The 18,093-nt window shown below is 62.8% G+C and overlaps 5 protein-coding genes across 5 annotated transcripts; all 5 read right to left on the bottom strand.

Moving 5' to 3' along the window:
- Positions 1-2,874: 2,874 nt before the first annotated feature.
- LBRM_20_2390 (putative amastin-like surface protein) lies at positions 2,875-3,453 on the bottom strand (the record flags this gene model as incomplete). Its single annotated transcript, XM_001564470.1, has 1 exon — positions 2,875-3,453. One exon carries the CDS (start codon positions 3,451-3,453, stop codon positions 2,875-2,877), a length of 579 nt encoding a protein of 192 aa, XP_001564520.1.
- A 737-nt stretch (positions 3,454-4,190) lies between these two features.
- On the bottom strand, positions 4,191-6,053 carry LBRM_20_2380 (putative tuzin; the record flags this gene model as incomplete). Its single annotated transcript, XM_001564469.1, has 1 exon — positions 4,191-6,053. One exon carries the CDS (start codon positions 6,051-6,053, stop codon positions 4,191-4,193), a length of 1,863 nt encoding a protein of 620 aa, XP_001564519.1.
- Positions 6,054-9,497: 3,444 nt separating this feature from the next.
- LBRM_20_2370 (putative amastin-like surface protein) lies at positions 9,498-10,067 on the bottom strand (the record flags this gene model as incomplete). Its single annotated transcript, XM_001564468.1, has 1 exon — positions 9,498-10,067. One exon carries the CDS (start codon positions 10,065-10,067, stop codon positions 9,498-9,500), a length of 570 nt encoding a protein of 189 aa, XP_001564518.1.
- Positions 10,068-11,043: 976 nt separating this feature from the next.
- LBRM_20_2360 (putative tuzin) lies at positions 11,044-12,446 on the bottom strand (the record flags this gene model as incomplete). Its single annotated transcript, XM_001564467.1, is given in 2 exon segments — positions 11,044-11,988; positions 11,991-12,446. Coding segments are annotated over 2 exon segments (1,401 nt in total).
- Positions 12,447-15,922: 3,476 nt separating this feature from the next.
- Positions 15,923-17,731, bottom strand: LBRM_20_2350 (conserved hypothetical protein; the record flags this gene model as incomplete). The annotated part of the gene is made up of 1 exon (XM_001564466.1): positions 15,923-17,731. One exon carries the CDS (start codon positions 17,729-17,731, stop codon positions 15,923-15,925), a length of 1,809 nt encoding a protein of 602 aa, XP_001564516.1.
- Positions 17,732-18,093: the final 362 nt, after the last annotated feature.

The following is an 18,093-nucleotide window of genomic DNA, read 5'->3' as shown; positions in this document are numbered from 1 at the left end:
CGGGTCACGTCCGCACGCATACCTATGTATGGGTGCACCTGTTCGATGGGGAGTGAACAGAGAGAAGGGGAAGAAAGAAGGTGCAGAATAGGTCGCACACGCACACTTGCAGCAGCAGCGCAGAGAAAGCGTGGGCGGGGGCGGGGGTGGGGGGAAGAGAGAGCAGCTCTATGGAGCAGGGAGCGGGAGTGTGGCAAGCACGCAGAGGTGCCATATGCCAGTCCCCATACACGCGAGCCGTGGAAGAGTCAGCCAGTGGGCGTGAGACACGCCAGCACCGGAAGTGGAGGTGCGAGGGAGCAGGGGACAGACAGCTCCGCGCCCCGGACCTTCGTGGGTCCTCCGCCGCAAAGTCTCAGCAGCGACACAGTGGCGTGGCACACGAGAATAACGAGGGGAGAGAGCGTTTGTACGCGCAGAGGCGCAACCGCACAAATGCCGCCGTGGGTAGGCGCACGGAGTACGTCAGCACAGAAGCAGCAGAAAGACTCCAAGGCGAGAGCCAGCGAGCGAGCAGGGCGGAGAGGGGCAGGAAGCAGCCCTTGCACGGACACACACACACACACACACACACAGGCACAGACCTGCAGACCACACGCGCCTCCTCACGCTCGCCTCTCCACGCAACTGCTGCCGCTTTCTAGTCTTTCTGCCCCTCCAGAGCGAAGGCAGGTGCACCATTGTGTTCACACCACCTCCTCTCCTTCGTGTCCTCCCACTGATGCCTTGCCGCGGCGACGACACACCTTCCCGCCCAAGACCGCCTCGCCGTCGCTGCGGTGCGGTGGTCCTCACCCGCCTCACCCATCACGGCCAGCACGCGCACCGCTGCACACAAGCAGCGGCAGACACCGCAGCAGAGGCGCAGCACGATGTCGCCGGGACACGCCTACATGCCCAGGAGGAGATGGGCGCGGGGGCCCGCACAAGAGCGGCAGACGTGGGCCGCCGGAAGCGAGCGCGAGCGTGATGGGGGACACTGAGAAAAGGCACTCGCCACTTCGTCTGCCGGTGCGCGAACGGCGAGGCAGCAGAGACCGAGTGAGCCAAGCGACAGAAAGAGGCTCACGACGAGCGGGACAGCACGCCGCGCACGCCCCCTCCGCATCTCCCCCGCCACGCCACGCAGGCACTCGCACAGACACGTGAACAACAAGGAGCACAGGGGAGCTGAAGCACAGAAAAGCGCAAATGAGCAAAGAAAACGTAAGAAAAACCAATGCACAAAATCAAGGAGAGCAACGAAGACACAGTCGTCCCCTTCCTCCACAGCTGCGTGTGTGCGGGCATGTGCGGCTCCGCCACCAGCTGTCCCTCAACTCCTGCCTCTCCACCTCCTACCGGCAAAGTGTCGGCGCATGTGCGCCTCGGGCGTTCGTCGGCGGGCGCCGGCCGATACTTCATCGGTGCAGCAGAGACAGGGAGGGGGAGGCAGAGGAAGCGCAACGAGGGCGGCAAGAGCCTGCGCCGCCCGAAGGCGCACACACATCGCAGCCCTGGCACTGGTGGTGGCGACGCTGCCGGACTGAGCGAGCCGAACACAGCAAGCAAGACTGAGAGGACAGAGACGCGCGCGGGGGCGGGGGGGGGGGGGGGAGAAGTAACAGGAAGAACGGAAAAAAAGGAAAACGAATTAAAGAAAAGAAGAGTGAGGGGCGCGCCTACACGTGCCACCATCGACCGCACACTCTCCAGCCGTGTTTCGAGCATGCATCGCCTTGCCTGTCCGTCAGGGGCAGCGAGACGTCTCGCTCCAACGCCTCACGCCCCTACGGCCACGCTCGCCTCACCACGCATGCATCCTCAGAGCACACCCGGCCCGCTGCAGGCACCGCACCGCGCCTGGGTGACGTGCCTCGCCCTCCGTCGCCACTAGCAGCGTCACACCTCAACACGGCGCGGCGGCTCTCCGCACGGCAGCCCGGCGCACACGGCGGCCTGAAGAGGCGCCGGCAGAGGAGCGAGGGAGCGCAGCATAGACAGCAGCACAGGAGGGGCAGGGGGCACGAGGGCACAGCGTGCGCACACGCCGCCGTCCCTCCGCACGCGGCAGACAGAGGGGTGGGGGCCAGTGAGACAGCCGCGCCGGATAAGGTGGGCGACAGAGGAGGCGAGGTCGCGGGGCGGCACGCGCGCGCCTAAAAAAAAAGAGAGGGGAGGAAACATACACGATAGCATGGAAAAGACTGCGGTGTGCGCCTGCACGCACAGGGCCACGCCGTGGAGGAGAGCAGCGCCTAAAAAGGATAAGTTGCAGTAGGAGCAGCACCATCCACTCCTATTACCACCAGCGACATCACGTCTCCTCCCCCTCCTTCGACGTTAACTAAGCCACCAGCGACCGCGGCGCCATCTCCCTCGTCGCTCGCGTTCTCATCCCGCCAACGGCACGCAGGGCGAGCGTCAGCGGGAACGGGGCGATGCCGATACAGCAGCAACGGGGGATGGTCACGGAAGAGGAAAGGGGAGGCGACACGGGGGCTGTGTCGCCGCCAAGCACTCGCTGACGTCAACAGAGCGCAGGCCACTGTCCGTGCAAAGCAGGCACGCACACAGGAAGAGAGAACGCAGAAAGGCAAAAAGAGAGACGCGGAAGGCGAAAGCAGGGGGACGCGCGGGGGAAGCCACGACCACAGTACTCGAGCCCACCCCCACTCCACGCGCGCACCGAGAGCAATGCAGAGAAAGGACACGAGGGCAAGGGGCCACGACGGCAGCGAGAGACACTCGCCGCGGCACAGAGCAGAGGCGAGCATCCGCAGCGCTCGCGGCCCCTCACCTTAGCGCCGACTACAGCTCCGCAGGCGCCTCCACGGGAGCCTCGCCGTCGGTACCACGCCAGAGCTACGGCTACCCAACAATTCTCCTTAAACTCTATAATGTTCCTTCTTTTTGTTCTACCTGGCCACTTTCTGTGGAAATTGTAGTGCCTATTGACAGCACCAGGAGGAGTATATTGATAATATCCAGCACCCAGGCAACCACGAAGAGAGCGAAGCCGACACCGTATTGTGTAAATCTCTGGAGATCTGGGCATGGCCCATCGTCATCTCTAAGAAACGTTATGACCATGGTAACCCAGATAAAGAACAGGGAGATGGCCCCAGCAATGTTGAGCCCAAGGCATATCCAGCGTAATATAAGGCGATAGAACAGCATAACAACGCCCAGGACGAACGCCGCGCCGTATATGAAGATGGAGATAATAGCGAGAGCCCCAGCAGCGCGGAACAATCTCAGGCGAACAGGGCAATCGGCCCACACCGTGTACACCGTGATATTGTGTGATATACTGTTGCATGTGTTCTTCAATCCCCACAAGGTCATACAGCCTGTAATGTTGAAGAAGTTCATACGGAAGCGAAACATGTCGAGGGGCGTCGCCACCAGCACAAACAAGAACGCGAAGAACTGGACGACCGCGTAGACTAACAGGGCGATATTGAACTCCATTTTCGCAGACACACAGCAGCACGCGGAGAGAGATGAGCAGGTGGTGCAAGTCAGGGGAGGTGGCGTAGAGAAGGGGGCGAGTGGGAGAGGGCGAAAGTGAGTCGAGTCTTCGCACAGAAAAGTTGTTGGTGCTGCTGCGTGTGCGTGTGTGTGTATGGTGAGAGAGGAGGGAGGCATGAAAGGGGAAGGCAGGGCGAAAGGAGGGAGGTAGAGAGGGATAGAGAAGGAGAGGAGAGGTGTGACAGCCGGGCGGAGATCTTATCCGACAAGCGAGACACCACACGCCGGCAGTGGAGAAAGGGACGGCGAGCAGCAGCGCAGCACAGCAGGACAGCGAGAGCGGCATAGAAAGGAACAGAGGACGCCGCGCACATGACCCTCATACACCCTCCTGAGAGTCTCGGCAGCAACACAGTGGCGCGGCGCACGGCGAGGACGAGAGGCGAGAGCGTGGGTGCGCAGAGCCGCACACCCGCACGCGTGTCGCAGGGGTCGTGGCGCGCCGCTCCTCTCTCCCCTCGCCGCCGTCGAAGAGAGGAGCGTGCGCGTGTGCGTGTGGAGGGGCCTCGGTGTGGGTGCAGGGGTGCTGCAACGCCGTCACTCCCCAACCACCTCCCATACGCCCGGGGATCAAACAACACGCCGATGGCGGCACTTCCGTAGGAGTGGTGGGACACACACACATGCACACGCTACCACAGCTACACATATCACCACCAGTACACATCCCCGCGCGTCTACAGCCAGCAGCACCGCGAGGCGGTGTGAAACAGCTTGCTGCGAAAACGCCACGCGTCTGCTACGGGATCGTACAGCACAATGTCCACCAGCGCCGTGCTGTGCAGCGCCGCCGCGTCCACGCCGCTGTGCTGCCCGGCGTCGTAGGGGCAAGCGGAGAGCTGCTGCAGCGCCGCACGTAGCTCCGGGCGGCTGGCGCACGTCGCCTGCAGCTGCCGCATGGCCTTCAGCAGCCTCGCATTCGTATACTGCGCCGCTGACGCGCGGCGCTGACGCACAGCGGCAATCAGCTCGTCCACGTCGCTGCTGCTCGTCCCAACGACGTCCACGAAGTGGCTGAGGCTGACGGGGTCGATGGCGCGCTGCGTGTGGGCGAAGGCCTCCTCGCGGCTGAACGCGGGAATGACGCAGAGGTCCAGCCGCGGCAGCCCAGCGCTTGCCATGCTGAGCGCCTCAGCGGGCACCTCCATCACAACATGGCACACACGGCGGTCGAACGCCAGCGCGGCCACGTCCCTGTACACCCGCTGCAAGCTGCTGCCCTCGCGCAGCCGCAGTAAGAGCAGCGGCGTCTCGCCCCTCGCAGCGCGGGCCATCCGGCACGCCTCCTCCACAAAATCCAGCAGGTCGCCACACACGTCCACGCTGCCCACGCCCAGCGCCTTGACAACGCTGCGCAGCGTGTCCTCCGTGGCGCGGACGTCGACGCACACGTGCGGCACGCCCTCCTTCAGCACGGCGCTGCGCGACACTGTGCTCTTGCCGCACCCGTGGGGTCTCGTGAAGACAGGGATGCGGGGGTGCGCCGCATCGAGCCGATGCAGCACCCGCCGAACCGCACTCTCCTCTCGGTCGCGCGACGCGCCTTGCCGCACCATCAACGGAGCCGCCTGTAGGGCGCTCTGGTCGAGATTCAGCGGCTGCGTGAGCGTCCTGACGGCGACCGTCAGCTGATGCGCGCGCTGCTGCGTGCGATAGGTCGTCATGTTCCACCCAAACGCGAAGGCAATACCGAGGAGTGCCATGGACGCGCTTACCACACCGCTGTACTTGGTAAGCGTGTAGCGGAAGTCCCGCTCTTTGACCCGCTCCCTAAGCAGCCCCCGCATCTGCCGATGGTGGTCTCGCTGCCACTCCGACTTATCCAACACGCACATGCGCACCGCTCGGGGTATGTGCGTCATGCAGTGCATCTCAGAGGTCGTCAGTAAGTAAAGCCGATCCACGCGCCACCCGCGCTGATAGAGGACGCACGCAATGCTCTCCTGGTGCGCTCGTCGCGCCACTCCAGCCGTGCGTAGCCACGCCACCACCTCGCCGTACTCGGCGCCACTCACAAGCTTGACGCGGGCCTCCGACAGCACCACCATCTCTGCGGGAACAGCCGTGTCGAGCCTGTTGTTATCGAGCAACACCCCATACGTTCCGTTGCCGTTGACACGCACCACGACGCCACCCACCACGGCTCCGACGCACTCCTCGTCCCGGCCGTGCTCAACGTAGACGCGAGACCCAACCTCGACAATCGGCGAGAGAAAGAGGTGCTGCAGGTGAACGGCGTAGGTCGATCCAGCGATCCTGGCCTTGACGACGCCGCCTGCGATGGGCGCCGCAGTGGCGCTGCCGCTCTTCTCGAAGAAAGCACGCACCGCCATGCCGCGTGTGAGGGGACTCAGCTGCAGCGGCGCAGCGGCATCCGCACAGCTCTTGTCCAGTGAGGCTGTCGATACCTGGCGCGCCGCGTTGGAGAGCATAACACGAGCAGTGATGCGCGAACCGCCATTTTGCGCCCAAGCAATGCGGCGCGTCGCTGTACAAGTGCAGCGGAGGCTCGCGTTGGAGCGCAACAGCACAGACCGCATTGGCGCGCTACACCGTCGATGTGGGTGGGACTCGTGTGTGCGGAGCGCTACGCGTGGGGCGTGCAAGTACAAGAAACAACCACCGGGTCACGTCCGCACGCATACCCATGTATGGGTGCACCTGTTCGATGGGGAGTGAACAGAGAGAAGGGGGAGAAAGAAGGTGCAGAATAGGTCGCACACGCACACTTGCAGCAGCAGCGCAGAGAAAGCATGGGCGGAGGGGGGGGGCAAGAGAGAGCAGCTCTATGGAGCAGGGAGCGGGAGTGTGGCAAGCACGCAGAGGTGCCATATGCCAGTGCCCATACACGCGAGCCGTGGAAGAGTCAGCCAGTGGGCGTGAGACACGCCAGTACCGGAAGTGGAGGTGCGAGGGAGCAGGGGACAGACAGCTCCGCGCCCCGGACTTTCGTGGGTCCTCCGCCGCAAAGTCTCGGCAGCGACACGATGGCGTGGCACACGAGAATAACGAGTGGAGAGAGCGTTTGAACGCGCAGAGGCGCAACCGCACAAATGCCGCCGTGGGTAGGCGCACGGAGTACGTCAGCACAGAAGCAGCAGAAAGACTCCAAGGCGAGAGCCAGCGAGCGAACAAGGCGGAAAGGGGCAGGAAGCAGCCTTTGCACGCACACACACACACACAGGCACAGACCTGCAGACCACACGTGCCTCCTCACGCTCACCTCTCAACGCAACTGCTGCCGCATTCTAGTCTTTCTGCCCCTCCAGAGCGAAGGCAGGTGCGCCATTGTGTTCACACCACCTCCTCTCCTTCATGTCCTCCCACTGATGCCTTGCCGCGGCGACGCCACACCTTTCCGCCCAAGACCGCCTCGCCGTCGCTGCGGTGCGGTGGTCCTCATCCGCCTCACCCATCACGGCCAGCACGCGCACCGCTGCACACAAGCAGCGGCAGACACCGCAGCAGAGGCGCAGCACGATGTCGCCGGGACACGCCTACATGCCCAAGGGAGGAGAATGGGGCGCGGGGGGCCCCGCACAAAAAGCGGCAGACGTGGGGCCCCGCGAGCGCACCCCCGCACCCCGACGACTGCGCCGCCTTGGGGAGCGTCTCGATGCCTGTCTGGTGCTAAGGACCCCGCTGCTCCCGCCGGTAGGCGCGCAAATTCGTCGTGAAGACGTAGGTCACCTCCAGCAGCCTCGCATGGTAGAGCAGCTTCCTCCGCCGCCCCAGCGCCACAATGCGCTCAGGTGTCACAGATAGCTCCACCTCGCCGTCGTCCCTTAGAAGCACGCAGGTGGCTTCGCCGTTCGCCCTGGCGACGGTCTCCCTCATGCACATGCCCGACAGCACAGCTGCACCTCAGCTCGCAGGGTTTTTCTCCAGGCTCACCGTCACCCGCATCCCAACACCCACCAAGAGCGACGGCGCAGCACCGCTACAACGGAGCACACAGGTGTCGCCCACCCTGCCACCCAGAAACACTCTTAACCGGCACACTGCCTTCCACATCCTCGCGACGAGGCGGCCAAGCGCCACAGGACGGTCTTCCACAACGTTGGCCGGCTGCGTGGGGCCCACACCAATCAGCGCCTCCCCCATGCAGTCCCGCAACTCTTGCCGATATTGCCCAGACCGCGCCGAGCCGCAGACCCAAGGCCTGCACTCACAGAGGAGCGCCCGCGCGTAAGATGCGCTGTGGTCGCCAGCGCTACAGCCGGGCGCGCACTCAGAAGACACACAGCCCTCACGCAAGGCGGACGCTGCCCCACCAGAGGGGGCAGCGGCAGCACCACCCGTGCCGCGTGCGCGCACACACAGGTGCAGACGATACCTCTCAGCATTGCGCCGCGCCAATCCACGAGAATCTCTGCCTCTGTCAGCGCATGTAAGCCTTGAGCGTTCGTATGCGGGAGCTTGCGTCCACTTCAGCGGTGCCGCAGAGACAGAGAGAGAGAGGGAGGGGGGTCAGAGAAAGAGGAATGAGGGCAGCAAGAGCCTGCGCCGCCCAAATGCACGCACACACATGCATACACATGTGCACACATCCGGGCATGCACCGGCACGGCAGAAGGCGCGCACACATCGCAGCCCCGGTAATGGCCGCAGCAATACGCTCGGCGTTCCCCCTGCCCGCCCTCTCGGAGAAGACGGGTGGAGTGGCACTGGCGGCAGCGATGCTGCTGGGCTGAGCGAGCCGAAGACAGAAAGCAAGACTGAGGGTAAAGAGGTACGGAGGACGTAATAGGAAACAATGAAACCAAATTAAAGAGAAGACTTAGGGACACTCACACACGCCCCGCCATCTCCAGCGGAGACAGTGGGGAGCGGCTGGAGCACAGGACAGGGTGCGCTTCACGCTATCACGATCGACCGCACACTCTCCAGCCTTGCTTCCAGCATGCATCGCCCTAGCTGTCCGTCAGGAGCAGCGAGACGACTCGCTCCAACGCCTCACGTACCTACGGCCACGCTCGCCTCACCACGCATACAGCCACAGAGCCCACCCGGCCCGCTGCAGGCACCGCACCGTGCCTGGGTGCCGTGCCTCGCCTTCCGTCGCTACTAGAAGCGTCACGCCACAGCACGGCGCGGCGTCTCTCCGCACGGCAGCCTGGTGTACTCGACGGCCTGAAGAAGCGCGAGGGAGCGCAGCATAGATAGCAGCACAGGAGAGGCAGGGGGCAAGAGGGCACAGCGTGCGCACACGCCGCCGTCCCTCCGCACGCGGCAGGCAGAGAGGTGGGAGCCAGCGGGACAGCCGCGCCGGATAAGGTGGGCAACAGAGGAAGCGCGGGCGCGGGGCGGCACGTGCGCGCCAACAAAAGAGAGAGGGGAGGAAAGACACAAAAGAGAGCCTGGAAAAGACTGCCGCCAGCACGCACAGGGCCACACCGTGTCGGAGAGCAGTGCCTCAGGGTGAGTAGGTGCAGCAGGAGCAGCGCCATGCACCCCCACCGCCCCCTGCGACACCACGTCTCCTCCTTCCCTTACCCTACAAACACCTACACCGCCAACGACCGCGTCGCCATCTCCCTCGTCGCGCGCGTTCTTATCGTGCCAACGGCACGCCAGGCGAGCGGGCGCGGGCGCGGCACGCTGCCCATACGGCAGCAACGGGGGATGGGCGCGGAGGGGTGGGGGGGCGACACGGGAGCATTGTCGCCGCCAAGCGCGCGCTGACAGCAACAGAGCACAGGCCGCTGTCCGTGCAAAGCGGGTACGTACGCAGGAAGAGAAAGCCCATAAGGGCACAAAAAGAGACGTGCAAGGCGAAAGTAGTGGGGCGCGGGGAAAGCCACGAACACAGCACTCGAGCCCATCCCCACCCCACGCACGCACCGTCAGCAATGCGGAGAAAGGACATGAGGGCAAGGAGCCACGACGGCAGCGGCAGCGCTCGCTGCCCCTCGCATTCGCGCCGACATCAGCTTCGCCGGCGCCAAGGCCACCCAACGATTCGGCTCCACCCACTATAGGGTTCACTCCTTGTGTTCCACCTGGCCACTTTCAGCGGAAGCCGTAGTGCAGATTGACAGCACCACGACAAAGATGTTAATTATATCCAGCACCCAGGCTGCCACGAAGAGAGCGAAGCCGGCACCATAATGAAACTCAAAACTCAACATTGAGCAGTTCATCTCATCGACAGTGTAGGCCACCGACATGGAAGCCCAGACAACGCCCAAGGTGACGGCACCAACAATGTTGAGCCCCAGGCATATCCAGCGTAAGAGAGGGCAGCAGAGCAGCATGAGGACGCCCAGGACGAACGCCGCGCCGTACAGAAAGATGGAGATGATAGCGAACGCCTCAGCAACTCGGAAACGCATCAGGCGGTTTGTACAGTTCACAAACACATACTCAGGTCTGAAATCGTACGAGAGATCGAAACAGTGAAACTTCCCTCCCCATAAAGTCAAGCATGGCACAGTACCCTCCCGAAACATCGGTTTGACGCGAAACATGTCGATCGGCGTCCCCACCACCACAAAGACGAACGCGATGAACTGGAGGGCCGCGTAGACCACAAAGACGGTATTCAACTCCATTTTCGCAGAGTCACAGCAGCACGCGGAGAGAGGTGAGGCGGCGGTGCACGGCAGCGGAGGTGGCGTAGGGATGGGGGGCGAGCGCGAGAGGGCTAAAGCGAGTCGAGTCTTCGCACAGCAACGTCGATGGTGCCGCCGCGTGTGCGTGCGTGTTTGTGGTGAGAGGGGGGAGGCATGAGAGGGGCGGGAAGGGCGAAAGGGAGGAGGAGAGTGGAAGAGAGAAGGAGGAGGGAGCGGTGGTGTGACAAGCATGCGGAGGCGCTATCTGCCGGCGCCCACACACGCGCGCTGCAGAAGAACCGGCCGGTTGGCGTGAGACATGCCGCGCCGGCAGCGGGGGGAGCGGGGAAGTAGGGGACAGAGGGCGCTGCGCCTCTGATCGTTGTCCGCCCTCCTCCGCAGAGTCTCGGCAGCAACACAGTGGCGCGGCGCACGGGAAGAACAAGAGGCGAGAGCGTGTGTGCGCGCAGAGCCGCACCCGCACGCGTGCCACAGGGGGCGTGGCGCGCCGCTCCTCTCTCCCCTCGCCGCCATCACAGAGAGGAGCGTGCGTGTGTGTGTGTGTGTGTGGAGGGGCTTCAGTGTGCGTGCAGGGGTGCTGCAGCCCCGTCACTCCCCAGCCCCCTCCCATACGCCCGGAGACCAAACAACACGCCCATGGCAGCATTTCGGGAGGAGGCGGTGGGACACAGACGCGCACACGCTACACGCGCACGTACGCATCACCACCAGCGCACATCCACGTGCGTCTACAGCCGGCAGCACTGCGAGGCGGTGTGAAACAGCTCGCTGCGAAAACGCCACGCGCCTGCTACGGGATCGTACAGCACAATGTCCACCAGTGCCGTGCTGTGCAGCGCCGCTGCGTCCACGCCGTTGTGCTGCCCGGCGTCGTAGGGGCAGGCGGAGAGCTGCTGCAGCGCCGCACGCAGCTCCGGGCGGCTGACGCACGTCGCCTGCAGCTGCCGCATGGCCTTCAGTAGCCTCGCATTCGTATACTGCGCCGCTGACGCACAGCGGCAATCACGTCGTCCACGTCGCTGCGGCTCACCCCAACGACGTCCAAGGAGGGGCCGAGGCTGACGGGGTCGATGGCGCGCCGCGTGTGGGCGAAGGCCTCCTCGCGGCTGAACGCGGGAATGACGCAGAGGTCCAGCCGCGGCAGCCCAGCGCTTGCCATGCTGAGCGCCTCAGTGGGCACCTCCATCACAACATGGCACACACGGCGGTCGAACGCCAGCGCGGCCACGTCCCTGTACACCCGCTGCAAGCTGCTGCCCTCGCGCAGCCGCAGCAAGAGCAGCGGCGTCTCGCCCCTCGCAGCGCGGGCCATCCGGCACGCCTCCTCCACAAAGTCCAGCAGGTCGCCGCACACCTCCACGCCCAGCGCCTTGACAACGCTGCGCAGCGTGTCCTCGGTGCCGCGGACGTCGACGCACACGTGCGGCACGCCCTTCTTCAGCACGGCGCTGCGCCACACTGTGCTCTTGCCGCACCCGTGGGGTCTCGTGAAGACAGGGATGCGGGGGTGCGCCGCATCGAGCCGATGCAGCATACGCCGAACCGCACTCTCCTCTCGGTCGCGCGACGCGCCTTGCCGCACCATCAACGGGGCCGCCTGTAGGGCGCTCTGGTCGAGATTCAGTGGCTGCGTGAGCGTCCTGACGGTGACTGATAGCTGATGCGCGCGCTGCTGCGTGCGATAGGTCGTCATGTTCCACCCAAACGCGAAGGCAATACCGAGGAGTGCCACGGACGCGCTTACCACACCGCTGTACTTGGTAAGCGTGTAGCGGAAGTCCCGCTCCTTGACCCGCTCCCTAAGCAGCCCCCGCATCTGCCGATGGTGGTCTCGCTGCCACTCCGACTTATCCAACACGCACATGCGCACCGCTCGGGGTATGTGCGTCATGCAGTGCATGTCAGAGGTCGTAAGTAAAGCCGATCCACGCGCCACCCGCGCTGATAGAGGATGCACGCAATGCTCTCCTGGTGCGCTCGTCGCGCCACTCCAGCCGTGCGTAGCCACGCCACCACCTCGCCGTACTCGGCGCCACTCACAAGCTTGGCGCGGGCCTCCGACAGCACCACCATCTCTGCGGGAACAGCCGTGTCGAGCCTGTTGTTATCGAGCAACACCCCATACGTTCCGTTGCCGTTGACACGCACCACGACGCTACCCACCGCGGCTCCGACGCACTCCTCGTCCCGGCCGTGCTCAACGTAGACGCGAGACCCAACCTCGACAATCGGCGAGAGAAAGAGGTGCTGCAGGTGAACGGCGTAGGTCGATCCAGCGATCCTGGCCTTGACGACCCCGCCTGCGATGGGCGCCGCAGTGGCGCTGCCGCTCTTCTCGAAGAAAGCACGCACCGCCATGCCGCGTGTGAGGGGACTCAGCTGCAGCGGCGCAGCGGCATCCGCACAGCTCTTGTCCAGTGAGTCTGTCGATACCTGGCGCGCCGCGTTGGAGAGCATAACACGAGCAGTGATGCGCGAACCGCCATTTTGCGTCCAATCAATGCGGCGCGTCGCTGTACAAGTGCGGCGGAGGCTCGCGTTGGAGCGCAACAGCACAGACCGCATTGGCGCGCTACACTGTCGATGTGGGTGGGACTCGTGTGTGCGGAGCGCTACGCGTGGGGCGTGCAAGTACAACAAGCAACCACCGAGTCACGTCCGCACGCATACCCATGTATGGGTGCACCAGTTCGATGGGGAGTGAACAGAAAGGGGGAGAAAGAGGGGGCAGGATAGGCTGCACACGCACACTTGCAACAGCAGCGCAGAGAAAGCGTGGGCGGGGTGGAGGGGGGGGGGGGGAAGAGGGAGCAGTGATATGGAGAAGAAGAGCGGACAGGCGCTGGCTGCCGGCAAGGGACTTGCGCGGGATGGCGGACGGCGGGAAGGGCAGGAACTAGCGCGAAGACAAGCACGCAAAAGAGACGGTGACCGGGCAACACGCCACCGCCAGTCCGGGCATCCGTCTCCACTTTTGTGCTTGCGGTCGCTGTCCATGCCGAGCCTGCCCTTGATGATGCCCATGAAAGAGTCTCGTGCGCAGCGGCAACAGCACCCGCACAGCCGAGCTGTACGTCAGCAGCAGCCAGCGGCGCACAACGTCGGGGAACACATACGCACGTGCAGACACACCCGGCTGCCCGCAGGCATCTCTGGAGGGAGGCGGCACTAGCGCAGCTGCCTAAACCCTCTCATTCGCTCTCGCCGTGTTGCAACTCGCCCGCCACCGAGCGGGAACCGCCGCTGTGCAGCACTGAGTGGCTGAGGCCATCGTACTGGTCTTTGTCGTATGACAACTGTGCCAGACGCGGCACCACCAATGCGAGCTGCGCGTCGTCGTAGCCCTCCACTTGGGGCACACCCAGTGTCACGACGCCGCTTCGCACCGGGCTCGCCATGGTGCGCGCGGCCACGTGGAGGCTGATCATGCCTTTCTCGTGGCCTGCAGGGAGAAACAGCGAGCTCCTACCATGCCTACAGCCTCAGGTCCCCACCACAACAGCGAGGGTCCGCTGTGCCTAGCTGGGGAAGCAGCTGCCGAGCACAGCACTCCTGGGTCATCTGGCGAAAGTGTTTTGTCAGGCTGTGTGCCGCGTTGCCGGTCGGCGACCGCGCGGTAGCCGGCGCAGACACCGATGCCATCGCATCCGCCACGAGCGGGGCGGCTGGTTCAGTTGCCGCAGAGCATTCGCGGTGCGCAGAGCACAAGCATGGCTTACCCCGGCACGGCACGTTCATGCCGTGGATGAGCAGGAGCGCCGTCCTCCAGTTCCTCGGAGGATCTTTCATGCCTGGGAATAGCTCGCACCGCGGGCCGAGGCTGCGAAGCGGCGCGCACGTTGCCGCGCTCCGCGTGCCCTGAACGCACCACCCCGCACTGTCTTCGAGCGGCATGACGTTTACTTCCAGTGCGGCAGCGTGCACTGGGGCCACTGGGGAGACGAGGCGTGCAGGAATGCTCGTGCTTCATTTCGCCGCTTGGCTTCCTTGCGTGCCTCCGCCGTCTCCCCTCTCGCTGTTGGGCATGTGGCAGTGGCACCTCCCTGATTACCTGCTCTTCTGCGGATACGTGCTCCCCTGGCACCGTCGCACCGTCGGCTACTCCGGCTCACGATCAAGCACTAGAGACACAATTCTCATCGTCTGCTCGTTACGAGACCGTGCGTTGCTGAGGGTACGCCCGCAAGAACACGGCGCCCGAGGAATGGGGAATGATCCTACCCAAGGCTGGCTTACTGCCGCCGCGCCCTCGTGGCGTCCGGTCGTGCCCGCCAAACCCGGCGCCGTAGACCATCGCGAGCACGACGACACGCACGAGCCTCGGGTGCACCGGCCGATTCTGTGGACGCGGTCACGTCGCCCAGAGCCACATGGTGCCAGGAGCAGTGGACCCGCCCAGACCGGTCACAAACTGGCACAGGTTGTGTCCGTCGTGCTGCGACAGCTGGCCCGCATTCAGCTAGCTGAGCATGGAGAAAGCCCTTCGGAGGAGCACCCACCGGCCCTCTTCTGCGTGTGCATGTGCCACTTTTCGATGGAACCCCTGAAGGGGGGCAGAATACGTGCTCGCTCACGCCTTTCACGGCTCGTCGCCATCCAGCATCCGCATCCGCTCCTCTCAGTGGGCCTCGGTGGCGGGTCCTCGAGGCGATGGATGCAGGCCGCGGACGCCTGCACCTCCTCCCCCGCGGAGCGGTATCTGCGTCCGCCTTCGCCACACTCTTCAAAGTCTATGAGGTGCTGTCGGTAGCCAGTATAATCGCTCTTGTGCTCCGCGTACGCGAGGCGCTGCCATACAGGAGAAGCTCATGCGCAACTGGCTTTTCAGCACCAGCACGTCAGAACTCAGTAGAAAGTGTGCCCTCTTTCCCCCATAAAGACCACAGCTGCATGCAAAATATTTCTCTGTAGCATAGGTCCCTCAGCGTGAGAGGAATAGAATGGACTTCAATTGATGAAATGCAGTAAAATAGGTCTGCATGTGACTCTTTTCGCTTCCTATTCCGCGAATGAGCTGGTGCACTCGCTTGCTGGCTAAGGGAGAGAAAGCGGGTAGGGAGGAGAGCGAGCGAGTATAGGTCGTCAGTATTCACTGCCCAAGGCAAGTCTTTGCCTTCACCATCATCTAATATATATGCGTGGGCAAAAGCTGCTATGTTTTGAGAAGTTGGGCAGCAGCACGGCAAGATGTAGAGGGGCACGCAATTGCACGGAATCAAATCAGCCGAATAAAAAATATATTGAACAGAACACAGTTAAGCGGAGAGAGAAGGGCAGAGGCGAGGGAAATAAAGGGGGTTCTAAAGCAAAGCGTCACACACGCGATACCTTACCGTGACTGCGCTGTGCGGGTGAGTACTCGCTCAAATGCCGATGTAATCAACTCGGGGTATCCACTAGATGAAACGCACACCACAACAGCAGATGCGCCCTGATCGACCCTTTGTGTTCTTCGGCAGATTTTCATGGGTTGGCCTTAGAGAAAAAACAACAACACTAAAAGCAGAGGAAGGTCATCCGGGATAGCTACTCGCCAAGCCTAGAGTAAGCGAGAACAACCGACCACGTACACAGACAGAGTGTCACAGCTCCTTCGACCTTGACACGCCGGGGGGTGGGGAAGCGGTATCAACACTAAAGAAAAACGACAGAAATAGAAGGCGCTGCGCCCCTTACACTGAGTCACGGAGCGAAAGAAAAAATGAATGAGAGCGTCGTGTGATTGCCCTGGCGAGCCGTTCAGAAGGCGCGTGCCAGACGCCACGTCGGTGCGGCGCGCTGTATTTCTTTTCTTTCGTTCCGCATCCTCCCCTCTCGCTCAGTTCACAATCCGGTTAACTTACCCAGCCAAACATCCAACCCTTCTTCTTTGGTGGTGGCGTTGCTGCATTGGTGTTCCTCGGCATTGCGGGCGTGCTTTCGGCCTTAGCGCCCGCACAGTCATTCATCCCCGCCTCATCGTCGCCGCTTAGCGGGTAGTCCACGAAGGTTGACGCGATGTCGACAAACACAGGCTTGCACGGCACGGCATGGTAGTCGGGCGGAAAACGCACGACTCCCTGCGCCACCTGGGTCGTCCTCTCGTCTGCGTCGATCAGATAAGTCACCAACGGAGACGAGCCTTTTGCATTGACGTTCACACCCATGGACGATGCAGTGAGCACCACCTCAGCGGCTCCCTGCATCAAGCGCTGCTCAATGTGCTCATGCAGCGATGCTACATACGGGCCCTTGGCCTCCCGCAGGAATGCCAAGGCGTCGCAGTAGTACTTCATCGCCAACGGCCACGCAGCCGACACCCTCCAGCTCTCACCGGTGAAGAAGAGCTGGCCGGCAGCGCAGACGGCATGTAGCGCCTCGACGTCGTCTCGCCCTGCAACGCCGGGCAGCAGCTCCATCTCGTCCACGCTCCCAGCCGCAGCCTGGAAGAGGCGCACAACTTCCAACGGCGATGCGTACTGCATCGGTGCTACCTCCGCCTTCTTTCGGTGGCGCTGCTGCTTGTGCTTGCGAGGAAATGAGGACGACTGCGAATCCCACGTGGCACCGGTGCTCTTCAGCGTCCGCTCTGTTGCCTCAAAACGGCGGCTGTAAAGATCAGCCAGGAAGAAGGTACGCCGCAGGGACTCCTGCGCCACGTGAAAGAGAATGTAGTGCACGATAAGCTGGTACTCCGTCTTGCTGGCGCCCTCCGGCGCCGCGCGCAGGTCCTGGCGAGCGTGCGCGAGCGCATCGTTGTAGTAGTTGATGCGGCGGTCCATTAAATCAAGGACACGGTTCGACTGACCCACCGGCACCACCCCACGCGTCTCCTGCACCTTCGCCACGGCCGACTCTACCTCCACCGCCTGGGCCTCGCGAAGCGCATCCTTGACCCTGATACTGTAGACATTTAGCGTGCGTTCGTTCCAGGACACCTGCGAAACACCGCTCATCGCCACCACGCTGTCTGCGGCCCCACCATCGGAACTGGGAGTGACGAAAATCGGCGCGGGTCGATAGGTGGTGGGGTCTTCCTCGAGGCGCTGCATGCAGTACGTCACGCGATCATCGAGCTCATTCATCTTGCACGCGATCACAACCCACTGCTCCTCGCTGCTCATGCACCGCAGCGTAGCGTAAGTTTCACGGGCTTCCAAGAATGCCTCCTTCGCCTCCTTGAACTTACCGTGTGAGGCGTGGCAGCGGCCGGTGGTGTCCTTCAAGTACGCTGTGCACTCCTTCTTGACCCGGTCTGAGGCGACCTGGTTGGCCACCTCATGCAACTTCGCGGCCCATTTTACTGACTTGTTCAGGCGCTTGCGATATTGATCTTGTGGTGGTACACCGCCCTTTGGTATGTTGGCGTCGCCTCTGCGCGACTCCTTCTTCGCCTGCAGCTGCATCTGCATCGACTCCGCCTCTGCCCAGCAACGCTCGGCGTACAAGGCGAGCAGCATCAGATGGCGAACATCCGTCGCGTTCTGCGGAGTGACCTCCTTGTGCAAAAACTTCTTCTTGTCGTTGGAGAAGCTCAGCTGCTGCCGCAAGGTGGCGAGGCGGTTAGTGATGTAGTGGTGATAACGGGCGTAGTCCTCGGCGCGGAGGCCGTGCTGCAGCTGTGTATCCTTGATGAAAAGTATCAAGTCAAAGTCCACTGCCATGGTTAGGTGTGATAGCCGGGGAGTTTCGTAGCGTCACTAAACCTGCTAGAGGTGAAGAAAAGAGTGAGGCAAACAGAGAGAGAGAGAGAATATTTGCTGCAGTGCGTGATACAAAAGTAACTGAAGTATGAAAGGAAAATAGAGAAGCGTAAAAATGCGTAATGAAGACGCCGGAATCACCTGCACTGACACACACACACACACACACACACATGCAGGGAGAAAGAGAGGCACTGATTAAGCTTGCATATATATAATATATGTGTGTATGTGTGTTGATTTCGCGGGCATTTGGACGCGCCGACACGTAGCGTTAAGCAGGCGCAGGACATGCGGATGGTATCCAGGACATTTGGGAAGAT

This window comes from Leishmania braziliensis, assembly GCF_000002845.2.
Source record: "Leishmania braziliensis MHOM/BR/75/M2904 contig, possible fusion of chromosomes 20 and 34".
In the NCBI taxonomy this organism is placed as follows: domain Eukaryota; phylum Euglenozoa; class Kinetoplastea; order Trypanosomatida; family Trypanosomatidae; genus Leishmania; species Leishmania braziliensis.
Note: the sequence above shows the minus strand (reverse complement) of the source record. Positions and strands in the feature narration are given on the sequence as shown.